Below are 16,397 nucleotides of genomic sequence, written 5' to 3'. Positions count from 1 at the left end.
GTGTGTGTATGTATATATGTGTATGTGTGTGTATATGTGTATATGTGTATGTATGTATATATGTGTATGTGTGTGTATATGTGTATATGTGTATGTATGTGTGTATATGTGTATGCATGTGTATGTGTGTATGTGTGTGTATGTATATATGTGTATGTGTGTGTATATGTGTATATGTGTATGTATGTATATATGTGTATGTGTGTGTATATGTGTATATGTGTATGTATGTGTGTATATGTGTATGCATGTGTATGTGTGTATGTGTGTGTATGTATGTATATATGTGTATGTGTGTGTATGTGTGTATATGTGTACATGTGTATGTATGTGTGTATATGTGTGTATATGTGTATGTGTGTATGTATATATGTGTATGTGTGTGTATATTTATACATGTGTATGTGTGTGTATATTTATATATGTGTATGTGTGTATATGTGTATGTATATGTATGTATATGTGTATGTACATATGTATGTATGTATGAAACTGGCTAACTTGCTAGCAAATGCGGTTGAAAATACCTTTTTTAAAAGTTTGTTCTTTTAAATTTCATTTTGTAGAAATGCAAACTAGTTTTTCCTAAATGAATGAACACTTGGTTGCATAAAAATAGTGTCTGTTCTGTTGGTGAATTTTCTTGTATTCTATCTTTTGGAATGAACCTGGAAAAGGAATAGTTAGAATCACATATTACCCCATCAAAATGACCATCAGTCATCCAGCTTGGTGAAATAAATACAAACCATGTGACTCTTTGTAGTGGGAACGAGTCATGTGGAAGTCACAGGATCCTACGGTTGGATCTGATGGCATTAACTTCAGTTTTTTCTTTTACTCATGAGGGTATTTGTATTATTATACGAACTCTAGGTAGGGTGAAGACTTGTGTGAGATCATTTACCAGGTAGCAGTTGAAAGATGATGAAATGAGGCCCTTTCTTCCTCTTCTCAAGTCAAGCTTACTTTCCAACATGTCTTACTCTAGTCTCACTTGTTTAAACTACAAATTCTCCAGTTGTTATAGTTAGGATTAAAGTTGGAGTTCCAGAATTTTTACATACAGAAAAGAAACTTATTGTGAAAGTTTGCAAGTGGCATCTTCTCTTTTCTAACTGTCTGTCTGTCCATCTGTCTGTCCACCCATTCACCCACCCTTCCATTCATCCATCCATCCATCCATCCATCCATCCATCCATCCATCCGTCTACCTACCTACCTATGTGAAAATGCCTTTTTATGTACACTGAAACTGTAACTTCAATTTTAAAGTCATTATTTGTGACTGTGACAGTTCTCCGAGTTGGGCATGGACCAGGAACTCAAGGATGAGTGCTAATTTCTACTCATGTCATAAGTATTCCCGGCTCTGATAAAAGTCCTCTAAGCCATGTAGATGGCCTCCCAGGAGCCTTGTTAGTACTTTTCTATGGCTTAGCTCACTATTCATTGCAGATTTGACCAGAAATTGGATTCTTGGTCCAATCTCAGTCAATCACCTTGAAAGTAGAAACTGACATTCAGACATAGTTCGTTAGCCTCCATATGCAGATTGAACGCTAATGTATAATCTCAGGCACCATTGGAATGGAAAGTAGAGAGAGTTGGTGTTCAGAGAGAAGAATCGGTGGAGGCACAGATGGCAAAGGGACCCTGCCTGGCTGCTCGCTGGCTTTTTAGTTCCCAGACTGTCCTGGGACTTGACTGCCCCACTCATGTATGCAGCAATGTAATCTAATTGAATGAATCCCTCTGCTTCTTTCTTCCCCTTCCCAGCTCTCTCAACACTGCAAAGTTGCCTTGGCATCAGGTCGCCGCAGCCTGAACTCAAATATGAGGTAAGAGACTGCACTCTGGAGTCAGAGCAATGTCCTCCTCGATGCCAGCCTACTGCGCAGGGCAACTCAGAGATGCATCCGGTAACTTAGACTGTGAGCAGAGCTTGAGATCCACTGGCTCCCAATAACCCCTGAGTGCATAACAAGCAGTGATGACGCAATGACTTACTGGAATAAACTAGCTTTCATCAACATGCACAAGGCAGAAGTGTTACAATCCTGTATGTGTTTTTTGAGGCACGATTGTATTCTGTAGCCCAGGCTAGTCTGGAACTTACCATGTAGCCTCTTGTGGACTGGTGATTAAATGTGTTTTAAAATATCATTTGGATTTGTTTATTTCCGGTCAACCTTAAATTATGTTAACAAGTGATCCAGATGCCAATAATATTTTTAATATATCAACATATTTTGAGATTACAAAATCAAAAATTTATGAAAGAAGCAAACTGACATTTAAACTTTCATAAGGTGTCTTGTTAAATTTAAAGGATTATAAAACATTCATATTCTAGACATCAACTCCCTATTAAAATGGCATGTTTATGAAAATCCTGTTACTGCTCTTAAAGAGCTTGCTATGTGCTAGGGACTGGGCCAAGAACTTTTCATGTATTTGCCCTTTTGAACTTCCTCAAAGTATAATGAAGTAATATTGCGCCCGGAAGACCTTGTGTTGGATGGCTTGCTCGAAACCCTGCAGCCAGGTAGGTGCACACAGGTGGGTTGTTCCCAGTACTACACAGTTACGGTAAGAAAAGTGGATGAGGTAGAACTTCAAAACAGATGAACTCTGGCTGGACACTGTCCCAGGCAGATGGATCTCTGTGAGTTTAAAGCCAGCCTGATCCATACGGAAACTTTCCAGACAGCTGTTACATGGCAAGACCTTTGCTTCAAAAGTGAACCAAACCAAGCAGTCCCCCCAAACAAAGGAACCACGAGGAGAACAACCTCTACCAACGACAAAATAAGGACCTGGGGAGATGCTTGGAGGGTTCAGTAAATACATTTTATGTAACCAAGAAGTCAGAGGGTTTAAATTAAAACCATGGAGTTATGATTATACACAATTATAGCAATAACATGGTAGTTAAAAGCACGTAGGCGATTGATTCTTACCGAGGGTTAGATGGAGAAGGGGGGTTCATTTCTTTCTGATAGTGACGGCCTTGGTTCACAGGCTGAAAGAAACAAAACATCTGTGAGGCGGAAACCCATCAGCTTGGCGACCTTGGCACACACCCTCGCATCAGTCCTCATTTCTGATGTTTTGATATCAACGGTTCTCATTTTTTGAGATCTTATTTCTGATATTCCATCTGCAGGAGAGAGCTGCGTCCCCTTCCCAGCGTAGGCAGAGGCTCTGGGAGACCCAGCAATCCCAGGGTGGCATAACCCACAGAACGCAGGCCACTTTAAAGGGTTCCGTAGCATCTGTGATGTAAACAGAGGCCTCCCTCACATGAGAGCTCTCCGTGTGGAATCTTTAGGCTGTTGCTGCTTCTGGAGACAGCAGAGGAAAACAAGGTCTCCTGCTGAAAGCACTGGCAATGGCTAGAGGTGCAGCAAAACATATTTATGTCTCAGGGCCAGTAAGTTGGCGAGGACCACTCTGTTGCCGTTAGCTTGGACTGTTCATGTGAATCTCAGGTCCCACCCCCAAATGTATACGAAAACTGTGAGCATGGATCAGAATGAGCTGACAAAGTGGTGCTAGTAAAAATGGGGACTCTCTAACCCCCCCCACAATAAACCTTTCCTCATTTCTTGAAACACAACTAAGAAACACACAAAAAACAAGACAGAAAAACAAATGAATGCCAATAATAAAACTTGATTTTCTTCCTCTTTGAGGAGAAAGTTCGGACAGCTAATACCAACTCCATTTTGAGGATAATTCTAAATGTTTTCCTAACGTGGCTAACAATGACAAAATTCTAACATGGAAACCACATTATTTTGGCCTTCTTGTTTTACCACACGGTGGAACTTGGCATGCATTTGTGAAGTGCATTCAGAACTCCTGCTCCCACAGGGGTTGCTAAGGCCCCTTCACCCTAGTGAGGAGATGTGGTCCCATGGTGCAGAGGTGCAGAGACCAAGCTAAGGTCAACGACTATGGTGTGGTATGGGGTGGTGTGACTGTGTTGTGTTGTGGCTGTGTCGTGTTGTGGTTGTGGCTGTGGTTGTGGCTGTGGTGATGTGGCTGTGGTGGCTGTACGCAGAGAGCCTGCCTTCCTCAATCCCCACTTACTCCTTATTTTAAGGGCCCTAAAATATTAATACCACAGGTGGTGGGGGTTTGTAAGAGTAACTCTTACATATGTTCCTTTCAGATGTGTCAGTCACCCATGTGAGAATCATGTCACTTAGCCTGGCTACCTGCGATGCACCATGCATTTCGGTGCTCTCAGATAATTTGGTGAGTGAACGGCAGGCAACACCGTCACGGTAATCAGAAATAACAGCTGGGAGAACAGTGGAAGGGAAATATGTCATAAGGCATAACTCATCTCACCAGAGAAATCAAAATTTCAGCAATTTGCAAGTGAAATTTAGTTGGCAATTTAGGCTTTATTATTTAGAGCGAGAGCTGCTTCTCTGGATCAGCTTGCACTGGGATAGGAAATGTCCCAATGATGCCGTCGTTGGCATCCACTGTGCGTCTGCAGCACTGAGGCCTCTGGTGAATGGACTTCTGCTTATTTATCTCCACATGCACTTCCAGAACTTTCTGGGTAGGTATCACAGCTCCATAACCGAGCAAATGTCCACCCCTGAATTTTATAGCCATTGGTTCTATGTAAACTCATTCCAAGCCCTTATTCCAGATGCTGTCTTTCCTTCCTTGGAAAGCTCTTTGCCCTGGGCACACTAGTTCTTCTCAGTGATCCAAGGGGGAAGAAAGGCACATCCAATAATGACTCACAATAGTGTTTGGAAACATTCAATAACAGCTTTTCAGAGAAGGAAAAACTTCATATGCAGAGGTATGTCTGCCTGAAGTCAAATGTCATCAAGTTGACTTTATGGGGCTGAAGACCTGCTACCCCACCTGTGGTATCTTGCATTGAGAAACAGAAGCAGTGACAAGGTTGCACATCCCTGCCCTTGCTCTTTACCTCATACAACTGAGGAAGGAGTTTGTGGTGTACTCCTAAACCTTATGTGATCCTCCCTGCACCCAGAAGAAAGGATCCCCCTTATCTCAAGAAGGTGCAGGAACACAGGGGAGAGGCTGATCAAAAGGCCTTGCTAAGCTCTCCTGGTATCCTTCCAGTAGATCATATCACCTTTATTAAATCATAGTTCTCCATGAATTTCCACTCTGTCTAATCTAGCATGACAATAAGCAAGAGACCATTTCTCTTGGAAAATTCAAGTGTAATCATTTCTCTGGGTCTTCCTTTTTTTTCTTTTTGAGGGTTCTTGTGTCATGAAACACGTATGAAATTTATTTGTAGGCTTTAAAAAAGAAATGAATCTGTCTTCTATTATAAATTCTCAGCCATGGACCTAAGGTGGGTAGTGAAGGAGACATTTTCCCTTTCCTGGGTTTCTCCTATAGACATATCAATAAGTTTGTTTTTTGGGTAGGTAACATCCTGTGACGGTATCTGTGATGGTCAAATAAAATCAAGGTTTGATTTTGGAATTTAGCCTTACGTGCAGAATACTCTAAGTATTCTTAGAGTATAATGCAAAAGGCCATTGCTCATGCCCAGAAGTAACAACACCAACTCCAATAGCAGCAGCAACTTACTGGTGTCTACGAACACCTACGAGGGCCACAGCAGTGACGCATATTTACCTCAGTTACCTCGTGCTAATTCTCGAGAGGGATGATCTCATTTGAGCCCCACTGCAAGCCTGTGAACTACATATGATTAACTCATTTATTAGAAGAGGACATTCTGCTACTAGTATTAACCCAAGACCGTGCTTGCCAGGACACGGTGCAGCTAGGATCTGTACCCATTCGTGAGACTCCATCTCGGCACTAGTTTGTTTGTATTGTTTAATGCAGCTTGGGAATTCACGCAGAATGTGGAATGCAATGTTTCTGAATAACAACCTGGCAGGATCCATTCAGTATACGGAAAGGAAAAAGGAAGCAGTCCCAAGATACATTTGTCTGAAGCATACGAGACTGTCCGATTTTTATAAATTAAGTTCACTTGATTTGACACTCACAGCATGTCGCTATATATTTAAAGTTAACATCAGTAAGATTTTAAGCACACTGATGAACGTGGGCCTGTTATATATAGTTGAGTTATATCAGGCAACACACACTCGGAGAATAAGGACCATTCATATTGTGAGGTGACTTTTGTAGTCGCTAGCCATAGAACAACTTGCACATAACCATATTTTCTCCTGACAGCACAGAAATGACCGTGACTCTAATATCAGTTTCCTCGTATCATTTCTCAGTTTCATCTGATTTTATCTACAGTGCAGCACAATCAAAACCCTACCTTCCTAGTTTACCCAGATAACAAACAAGCCTGGCATATCCTGCAAGAGCTGAGGAACTAATGAGTCTGTGGATGAGAAGAAATTAAGACCCATTAGGTAAGAAACATCTACAATGCCAGTTTTGTACGCACAGCAGCCTGGACTCAGGTAAAACACAGAAAGGTGCCTGGCAGAGACATGAACCGCCGGTCAATGCACACAGGCCTGGCAATGGAGGACTCTGTCCTTTAGGTGGCGCTGTTGCCATGTCCTCGTACGAGGAAGCTGCGCTCATAAAATTAACCACCACCCAGAAGCTTTGATTTCGTATGATCAATTTGCTGGAAATGTTGAGGTAAGGGAGAGCAGGGAAGGCTAAATAAAAGAACAAGAGATAAGATAATCCTGCTATGTTGAGAGGTACAGACAATATTTTTATGTTGTTATGTAAAATCCATTGAAAATGGCAATAATATCGCAAGGTTAATCAAGGCCATAAATAACTTGCCTGAGAACCTCGGCATATGCTGGGGATTTTATTAAGTGAATTTCGCCTCATTTTTCTCCAAATATTATGCTCTGCAATATGCCACATTGATGGATGCATAAGATGAACATTTAAATCCCCTCGCTCCCTTTTTTCTAAGCTGGGGGGGGGGGCGGTTCATGTATTTGATATTAGGTTATGGGATGGGGTTTCTAATCCGAAGAAATGATAGCTTTGAGGCGTCTACTCAGAGAACAGCATGCGCTTTTCTCGACTCTACATTCATGGAGGGGCAGAAATAATTGAAGTAGTTAGAAAAAAATAAAAATAAAAAAAGAGGAAACCACTAAAGGTGAATCAGTGGGTGGGGACACCAGTGTGTAAGCTCAACCTTTTCTTGGAGGGCCCCAGTCCGTGTGCACGGCCCCAGGATGCCTGCTTAGCTCCAGGAGCCATGAGAAGAGGAACTTGAAGAACTCCTGCCAGGTAGCAGGCTCCTAACATGGAAAGGCCCTTTGGTGAGTTCATTTTATAGGTGTAGACGACTAACATAGGATTTGGGCCCAGAACAGCTTTAGATTGTCTTGATGATCAGATGAAACTGTATTTGTGTTGGTGTGCGTGCGCGTGTGTGTGTGTGTGTGTGTGTGTGTGTGTGTGTGTGTGTTGCACGTACTCCTGCACTCCCCACACGCTCGCCATGAATGGAACACTTTTATGTTGTTGCCAATCAAATTCAGGAACGCATTTACTTAAAAATTCATTGTAACCAAGTCTTACTTTCCTTCCGGAGGCCGCCTAGAACCCAGTTTCTGAACAAATCTCATGAGGGTTACTCTTTGCAGAATGCCTCTAAAATCGATTGCTTGTAGCCTGGTTTCCACAGAAGTTGTAAAGTATTGTTTTAATCGAATTTGGGTCTAAGTTAGATACTTTGAAAAATTTTTCTGTCAAAGGCCAATGGATTTCTCAGTAGGCTTGATTCATTTAGCTTAAGAAGGCCACAAAAGCCAATTTGTGACGAGAAATATGGTTACATTTAATTACACTTTAAGTGACTAATTTATTACACCTAAACACTTTTTAAATAGTACACGCTGCTCGGGACTGTACGGTGCTAGGGAGCCAGAGCTTGTGGCAGACGCAACAGCTTCTGCTAAACGCGTCATTGTGCTCCGTGTGTGATCTCTAGCTCCACACAGCAGCCTCTGTGACGTCCTCCCGTGAGGGCAGACACTGGGCGAGGCCTCACTAAGTCTCCTCTTCATGCGATTGCTCTCAAAGGCTTGCTCAGGGGGAGAGCTTCTCTGGGCATATACTGAATGTTTATTATCAATATTTAACAGAAAACATTGCATGGGCCACTCAAGATTTACTTAAGCAAAAAAAAAAAAAAAAAAAAAAAAAGGCGATGCTTACTCTGGAACGGATGAAAACCAGTTTACTTTAGAGTAGAAAGGAATTATTCAGGGTGCACGTAACCAATTGTTTCACTCAATCAATGACTGACAAGCAGCCATGCTGCCTCATGCCAGGTTGTCTTTAGGGGTCCTGTATCCAGGACCGGGGCCACTGGTAACAAGATATTTAATGTTGCTAAGAGCTAGAGTTGGGCCGACTGACAAGGCGGAAGGCCGAATGTATTCAAGGATGGGGACATTTATCTGATATTGCTGTAACTTACAGTCCTGCAATGAGTGTAAAACAATTTAAAAATAAATTCTCTAGGGGCTGGCTCAGCAGCTAATGGTGCTTTCCACAGAGCCTGACAACTGGGCCCAGTCAATCCCTGGGACTGCCATGGTGGAAGAGAACTAATTCAGCCAGGCTGTGCTCCAACATCCATGCCCGTGCCATGGTGCGTACCCCTCACAGATAGATGAACGTAAAGGACTTCTTTAATAAAAAGTTAGCCACCCTGTAAGGCAGAGGAGGCGGTGGAAACAACCAAACCCAGACAAAATCCAAACAAACAAGTGGGTGTGTCCCAAAGGGAGAGGTCAATGGAAGAGCAGGCAGGCTGGCAGAGAACAGGGACAGGGGACACTGTGGCTGGAGCGCAGTGTCATTCGCCTGTGCACATGCTGGATGGGGTGGGGCAGGCAGCCAGGGTGAGTCTCAAGTTCTATGTGAGCTGAGGGAGAGGGCCTGAAGAGAAGGGTATCTGGCATAAGGAGAGACGCTGCTCTCACCTCCACAGTCTGCCTCTTTCTCGAATCTGAAATGCCTTCCTCTGTTTTGTCTACATGTAAACTTGCACTCCTTCATGAGCTCTGACCTAAGTGAGGACGTCTGACAGCGTGCCTGGGACCTAGAGGCCATGTTGATATGGATTGCTCCTTCCTATACCTTCCCACAGTTCTTTGTCTCACTGACACTCATCATCCTGAATCGCAGAGCTTCTGTCGCTCTGTGAGCATCCTAAGGTGGGGACAAGTTTTATCCCTAACATCCCTCCTAGTCCCCACCACATTGTACTGAATAGGTGCGGAATGAGCGCATGCGACACAGATGACGAAGTCTGGGACGGGAGGTGGACATTTACTCCTGCTCTGGGCACAGAGGAAGATATGGCCTTCACAGTGAGGCCTAGAGTAGTGCCACCGAAAATCCTGGAGCTGTCTGGGTGTCAATCCGGAGCAAGGTACACGGATACCCTCACCGTGCAGGTACAGAGCTGGAACTGTAACTTGGAGGGAATGGTGGAGAGAAGGGGGAAGTGAGGCTGGGGTAGGGTGGTCTCTCAGAGTGCAGGAAGCCCTCTGCCTCAGACTCCAGAGGCAATGGGAGTCACTGCTTTAGGGAGAACGGAGCGTGTGTGAATATCCACAGAGACCAGAAGAGGAGGTTGGGTCCCCTAGAGCTGGAGTAACAGGCAGCTGTGGGCTGCCTGCTGTGGCTACAACAGACTGAATTCTGGCCATCTGACAACTAAGGATTTTACTAAGTGCTTATTATGTTTCAAATTCAGCAGCAGATGTTTTACAAGGCGGTAGGCCACCGGGTGAGTGCTCCTAACCCTTAGATCAGAGGCAAGGAGATGAGGTATGAGAAAAGCCAGACAAACAGCACCGCGCCAAGTCCCTCTTCTGACCTCCGAGGATACCAGGAGTGCACATGGTAAGCATCCACATACCATGCACTCACGCACATAAAGTAAGTAAATAAATACAATCTTAATAAAAAAGAAACAGATAGGAGAGCCTTAGAATCCGAAGACCAATATGGATATGGGGAAGGAAAACGTGGGAGCGGCGGGGGGGGGGCGTGTTTTCCAGTCTTCTGGCTCGAGGGCCACTGGGGGCAACGCCATTTGGGCATGGAGAGGCCGGCCCTTTGGCTTCCCACCATCTCCACACCTTTTCTGGGGAGAGGGAAGGGGCACAAGCTCTCAGAGCAGCTGAAACAACGCTCACAAATTGCTCTATTTAAACCCCATGTGAGCAGCAGGATGCGGAGTTCATTACGGAATGCAATTTCCCATTTGTTGCTAGTTCCAGTGGTGGAGCAAACCGAACTTGATGAAATAATAAACACGTCCCATGAATCTGAAGGTAGGACTTTTCAAATTTATTTCTGTCTAAAAAATAGACTTTCCACTTCCTTATTTGGCTGAATAGAGGCGTTATTAGGCTCATTGCTAATAGTGCTATCTTTGGCCGTGCGCTTGGAGAGCGGGTACTTGTCATGCAGGAGACTTCTGTTTTTTTTTTTTTTTTTTCCAGAATAGGACAGCGATGAGAACCCCGTATCCAGGGCAACCAAGAGTTCAGACTTCTCAGTCCATAAATAATCATTCCCCGGCTTGCCCTCTGTACTCCTGGTCTCTGAGCCACTTTCTGACAAAATGGGCTCCATCCGGACGGAGGCTGCCACTCTTTCTCTAACTGGGGCTTAAATGACTGCTGGGGAATATTCTATAAAAAAGGCACCGTTTCACTTCTGTCTGCAACTGACTCTTGTAATTTTTCTCTGGTGAGAGGATGCTCTGTGGCCAGAGTCATGGGGGCATAGATACCATCTAGCACCAAGCTGCCTAGAAAGTTCTGGGTATCCATGGCTGCGTCTAATGAGACCAGATTGAGCAAGAGGAAGCTGGAGGCAGGGGAGACAGAGACAAAGGTCCCAAAGTGAGCACTGGTGGTAACTGTCCGCCTTTGAACCTCCTTAGAGACTTCTGGATTCACTGTCCATGATGACTTGCATGTTCTCTCAAGAGCACAGGAACCTTATCTTCCATTGGATGCCTGTAGCACCCATTTGACAAGCAACTCACATATTAAGAGTCAGGAAGACAGCCGGGCCACTTCTCAGGAACCGCAGTGTTCTCACAGGAAGTGGAAACGCTAGTGGCAGCTGGAAGGACTCATGTAACTAACACATTGGACTACACGCCAAGAGGCTGCCCAGACACACGATGTCTACAAAACTGTTGGGGGGCCTGGAACAACTGGCAGATAGCAAACAATTACTTATTAAATATGCAAAACTTATCTTCTCTCTACTACATTTGAACTTAACATTATGTAGGTTTAAAACGTATCTTAAACATTTTAAGGATTTATTGATATTTACTTAATGTGTTTGTGTGTTTTGTCTGCATGTTCATCTGGTGCTCGTGGAGGTAGGAAGAGGACATGGATACCTTGGGACTGGAGTTACGGTACTTTTAAATGATGCACTGTCTCCCCAGGCACGTTTCTATGATGGGAACCTTTATTATTTCCATTTGGCACCCGAATAAGCAGGCAAGAGAGGGTCAGGGACCTATGTTGGCCCTGTGGGAGTTGGAATTATTCTCTGGCTAGTTTAGTTGGGATTACAGACAGACCACACGAGAAGAGGCAGCTTTTGTTTACTAAAGCGTTTCCGCCCTGGGAATGGAGGCCAGGATGTTGCATGTGCTGAGCAAGGCCCTGACCACTGTGGTACATTTACAAGCCTGAGTCAAAGTTACTTTATCTTTCCTTCTCTGCTAGGCCATGACTATACTAATGTGCTTTAACATGTGAACATGTGGCAGTGTCAGCCTTTAAAACATATCTGAAGCTCTTAACACAACCCCTCAAACACACGGAGGAGTCAGTCAGTGAACCTCAGTGACGTGTACACAAGGTTCCTTTCTGTCCTCACTGGGAGCAATACTTACTGTGGTCGTATTCACCATTGTCCATTCACTTAGTGAGCACTTCACTGAAAACTATCATGTCTCTTTTATGTGGTAAGGGGCTTGTGCTACAAGCAGGGGTTGTCAGAGTCCATTTTGGTGCATGATTTTATACACTGCTGTGGTTTGTGCATTTTCCCCAAGTCTATTATAACAGACACGTCATCACCTACATGAAGCAGAGTGGGGCGGGGTCCTTAAGAGGTAGTTAGAGAGCAAGGACTCTGAGTTCAATAAGTTCCCATTATTGTAGGAGCGAGTTCTTGACAACAAGACTCGTTGAGCTCCTTTCCACTAGTGTGTTTCTGCTCCCTGTGCCTTCTCCGTTTTCCCTGCTTTCATGGGACAGTGCAGGAAGACCCTGGACCTTTCAGCCTTCAGAACTGAACAAAGTCGATCTCTGTATTCATCAGTGACTTGGTTCTCATCTGCTGTGGAGATGAGAACTACGTAGGAGAACTACGGCAACCAATCATCATACCTACATTTCCAAGAGGGCATAAGACAGTCTGAGACGCGACAGTGCCATCGTATGCTACCTGTCCTTCCCATAAAAGCCTATTTCAGAATGAGCTCTGCACACCTCTCATGGTCGGAGGCTCACTTTTGACTCTACTTGCCCCAGGCGAGTCTGGGCTCGCTCCTTTTGAAGGCAAGGGAATGGATGCAAAGTATAGGACTCACAGGTGGGAGACAGGAGTTCCACGTGGTCGTGTCATCGCTGCTGGTACTGATGCTGACATTACAGTTGTCCACCTGGGATGCGCTCAGGCCATGAGGAGCCCCGGTGTCCTCTAGGTCTTCATTCTGCTGCCGCCTGAGGCTTGCCAGCATCTGTAGCTCAGATTCGCTCATCTGGCTGGGCTGATAGTTTCTCCAGTTGTATTCCTGACCCAGAGAGAGACAAGAGAGACGACAGAGAATTGTGGTTTCCATTTTATGAGCCATGGACAAGTGTGACTACTGCCCTACCTTCAACAGAGGCCCAAATGCTCTCGTGTCTTCATGAGAAGCCTCAAAAGCATCAAACTGGCATCTGCCTGAGTTTGCTTGCGAACCCCCAGTGTCCTCTGGCGGCCTGGCTCGATAACTGAGATGACTCCTCCTGGGGGAGGTCTTTTCTGACAATAACAAATGGGGCTAGCTCCTCTGTTATGTGTTCTCGTAGAATTTAAAAGTTTTGACTTTTAGCATTTGTCTCAATTATAACTGTCTAACTAACTGCCCTGAGACTGACGAGTCAGCCATGAGCTCTGCATAGATGGCTGCCACGACTGCCTGACTCCAGCTGGATTCCCACGGTGAAGATTCGTAGGTATTTACTCCGGGGCCTAAACTCAAAGCAGTGTTTAATGGAATGAATCTATCTGTTTACTGCGGATGCATTTTGGAGAGAGGGTTTCCCTGTAGCCCAGGCTGGCCTCGAAGTCACAGAAATCCTCCTATTTTAGCCTCTTGAGGGCTGAGGTTGCAGGTGCAAGTTACCACAGCCAATTTAAGAGGAACTCTGCAAAGAAAAGCTCCTTTTCTAGACAAAACCAGCTTATACGGTGTGATGGTTTGTATATGCTCAGCCCAGGGAGTGGTGCTATTAGAAGGTGTGGCACTGTGGGCGTGGCCTTTTGGAGTAGGCGTGGCACTGTGGGTGTGGGCTTTAAGACCCTCACCCTAGCCCCTTGGAAGGAGTATTCTGCTAGCAGCCTTCAGATGAAAATGTAGAGCTCTCAGCTCCTCCTGCACCATGCCTCCCTGGATGCTGCCACGCTCCTGCCCTGATGACAATGGACTGAACCTCTGAACCTATAAGCCAGCTCCTATTAAATGTCCTTATAAGAGTTGCCTTGGTCATGGTGTCTGTTCACAGCAGTAAAACCCTACCTAAGATGTAATGGATGGATTTTACCACTGTAAGTCCCCAGATACAAATAAACATCATTTCTTCTTTTAATTATTATAAAAATATTTTTAGCTTGTGTGTGCGTGCGTGCGTGTGTGCATGTATGCGTGTGCGTGTGTACCCATGAGTGACATGGAGTACATGTGGAAGTCAGAGGACAACTAGCAAGGGTGAGTTCTCTCCTTCTACCATCTGGGACACAGAGATGGAACTCAGGTTGTTAGGCTTGGTAGCAAGTGCCTTTACCTGCTGAGCCATTTTGACAGCACGTAAATCTTACTTCAGTGTACAGGACAGGGATTAATATACGAAAACTTGGACACATTTTGTTTCCTTTCCTGTGGCTTGAACCATGACTAAAAACTTGGCCTTACATATGAGCAATGCATTTACGCTCAAGTCTAACCCGTGACTTGAAAGTGACCTTGAGGCAGAAGGAACACCCATTCAGAGCCCGCCCCACATGTGGCCCATATGTATACAGCCACCAAACTAGATAAGATGGATGAAGCAAAGAAGTGCAGGCCAACAGGAACCGGACGTAGATCTCTCCTGAGAGACACAGCCAGAATACAGCAAATGCATAGGCGAATGCCAGCAGTAAACCACTGAACTGAGAACGGGACCCCCGTTGAAGGAATCAGAGAAAGGACTGGAAGAGCTTGAAGGGGCTCGAGACCCCATATGAACAACAATGCCAAGCAACCAGAGCTTCGAGGGACTAAGCCACTACCCAAAGACTATACATGGGCTGACCCTGGGCTGCAACCTCATAGGTAGCAATGAATGGCCTAGTAAGAGCACCAGTGGACGGGGAAGCCCTTGGTCCTGCCAAGACTGAACCCCCAGTGAACGTGATTGTTGGGGGGAGGGTGGTAATGGGGGGAGGATGGGGAGGGGAAGCCCATAGAAGGGGAGGGGGATGGGTTAGGGGGCTGTTGGCCTGGAAACCGGGAAGGGGAATAACAATCGAAATGTAAATAAGAAATACTCAAGTTAATAAAGATTAAAAAAAAGTGACATTGAAATCTCCTGGCACATCTGGAAATATTGGTTATAGTCACAGGGACTTCCTATGACACACACGAATGTTCAGATCTTCCCATGGAGACCTTGACTTACTTTCCTGGAGGACACTCAGAGTTAGCTACTGCCTTTTGTTTTTATTATTTTATGAAAACCGTAATCCTGAAAACAGTTCTTGGAGTTCCCAGGACACCAGATGATTTCTAATAAGGCATTGCCACCTCTATAACTTGGATTTTTAAAATATTGCTGTTGGATAATGTGATGGGAAGACTTTTTGGAGTGTTGTTGGGAACCTCAAATAAATCCTTCTTCGTGGCTCCACAAGACCTCTCCCCATATACTTTTTGAGGTATCATGGAAATTCTTTGTATGTACTTTATTGTGTCTATATTTGGTCATAATAAAAACTCATTTTATGGTTTTCTTATTGATTTATAAAACATCTTTACATATGGAGGACAGTACCCCTTGCCATCGCTGTCACAGCCATTTCCTGGCTCATCGTCTTGCTTTTCACTTTGTTCACAGATACAGAACTCTCTCCTCCTGTTAAAACTGAATGCATTTTCACTACAAATACAGTAACTTCTTGTCATGCCACAAGTACTATGTTACTTTCTTGTTTTCCTCTTCTCCCTCACCTAAGATTCCCTTCCTCTACCTCTCATAGCTCCCTTTTATCGTCCCACCCCAGACCCTTCTAAGTCCAATATGAGAGTAAATATAGAGTATTCGTCCTTCTGTCTGACTTATTTTGCTTAACATAACGATCTCTAGTTACACCGATTTCCCTGCAAATGTCACAACTTATTTTCTTAAGGTTGGATAAAACTTTATTGTGTATAAGTGCCATCTTCTCTTTACCCATTCATCTTTGATGGATACCCAGGCATTTGTGAACAGAACAGCAACGGACGGTAGTGTAGGAGTATCTCTGTATACTGACTAACTCAGGGTTACACTCAGGACACAGGGTAGATTTTAGTGTATAGGGAAACTTTCACACTAAACTCCACAGCGGCCCGTCTGGTTTCCATTCCTGCCGGCAGTGTGTGAGGGTGAGTGCTTGTTTTCGAGATGATAGCCATTCTGATAAAGAAAATGGACTCTCAATGCAGCTTTAACTTGAGTTCTCCTGATAGCTAAAGATATTGAACATCCTTTCAAATATTTACTGATTGTTTGTGCTTCTTTTGAGGACCATGTGCTCAGTTCCTCAGCTCACTTACTGAATGGATGATTTGTTTCTTTCTCTGGTGTTTAAATTTTTGTAATTCTTTATGTATTCTAGATGCTAATTCCCTGCCTGATGTGTGATTGGTGAAAACATTCCTTCCATTCTTCCGTAGGCTGCTTCTTCACTCTGCTGAGGTTTCCTTGTTCTTCCTCATTTTCTATGGCCCTGAGGAGCATCTGTAGGCCATTTGAGATGGCTCAGATTCCTTACTGCAAGCACTCACAGTTAGAAACTTCCCTCTCAGAACTGACTTTGTTACACTGCAAGGGCCGGTA

General features: G+C 44.4%; 1 protein-coding gene and 1 long non-coding RNA gene across 33 annotated transcripts in view; one reads left to right on the top strand and one right to left on the bottom strand.

Moving 5' to 3' along the window:
* Cfap20dc (CFAP20 domain containing) overlaps nucleotides 1–16,397 on the bottom strand; it is a 245,665-nt gene that overhangs the window by 38,772 nt on the left and 190,496 nt on the right. For 6 of the 11 annotated variants that reach the window (NM_001014137.2, XM_063274380.1, XM_063274383.1 and 3 more), the window contains 2 exons: nucleotides 12,644–12,847; nucleotides 2,964–3,025 (listed from right to left, as the gene is read on the bottom strand). In NM_001014137.2, coding sequence (NP_001014159.2) covers nucleotides 2,964–3,025; nucleotides 12,644–12,847 — 266 coding nt within the window. Of the gene's footprint in view, nucleotides 1–2,963; nucleotides 3,026–12,643; nucleotides 12,848–16,397 lie in introns of those variants that run through there. The other 5 variants (XM_063274387.1, XM_063274388.1, XM_063274386.1 and 2 more) reach the window with 3 other exon arrangements.
* LOC134481948 (uncharacterized) lies at nucleotides 1,788–15,309 on the top strand. Of its 22 annotated transcripts, none has more exons than XR_010057879.1 (10): nucleotides 1,788–3,952; nucleotides 4,181–4,266; nucleotides 4,430–4,582; nucleotides 6,282–6,422; nucleotides 7,196–7,310; nucleotides 8,521–8,650; nucleotides 9,278–9,461; nucleotides 9,764–9,912; nucleotides 10,287–10,346; nucleotides 10,964–11,285. It is a non-coding gene; the product is annotated as an uncharacterized LOC134481948 (long non-coding RNA). The 22 variants fall into 22 exon arrangements; XR_010057875.1 differs by having other exon boundaries at nucleotides 9,064–9,461; nucleotides 9,767–9,912; nucleotides 10,240–10,346; nucleotides 10,518–11,285; XR_010057881.1 differs by lacking the exon at nucleotides 4,430–4,582.

This window comes from Rattus norvegicus, chromosome 15 (assembly GCF_036323735.1).
Source record: "Rattus norvegicus strain BN/NHsdMcwi chromosome 15, GRCr8, whole genome shotgun sequence".
NCBI classification, from domain to species: Eukaryota; Metazoa; Chordata; class Mammalia; order Rodentia; family Muridae; genus Rattus; species Rattus norvegicus.
This window is presented reverse-complemented; position numbering and strand designations above follow the sequence as displayed.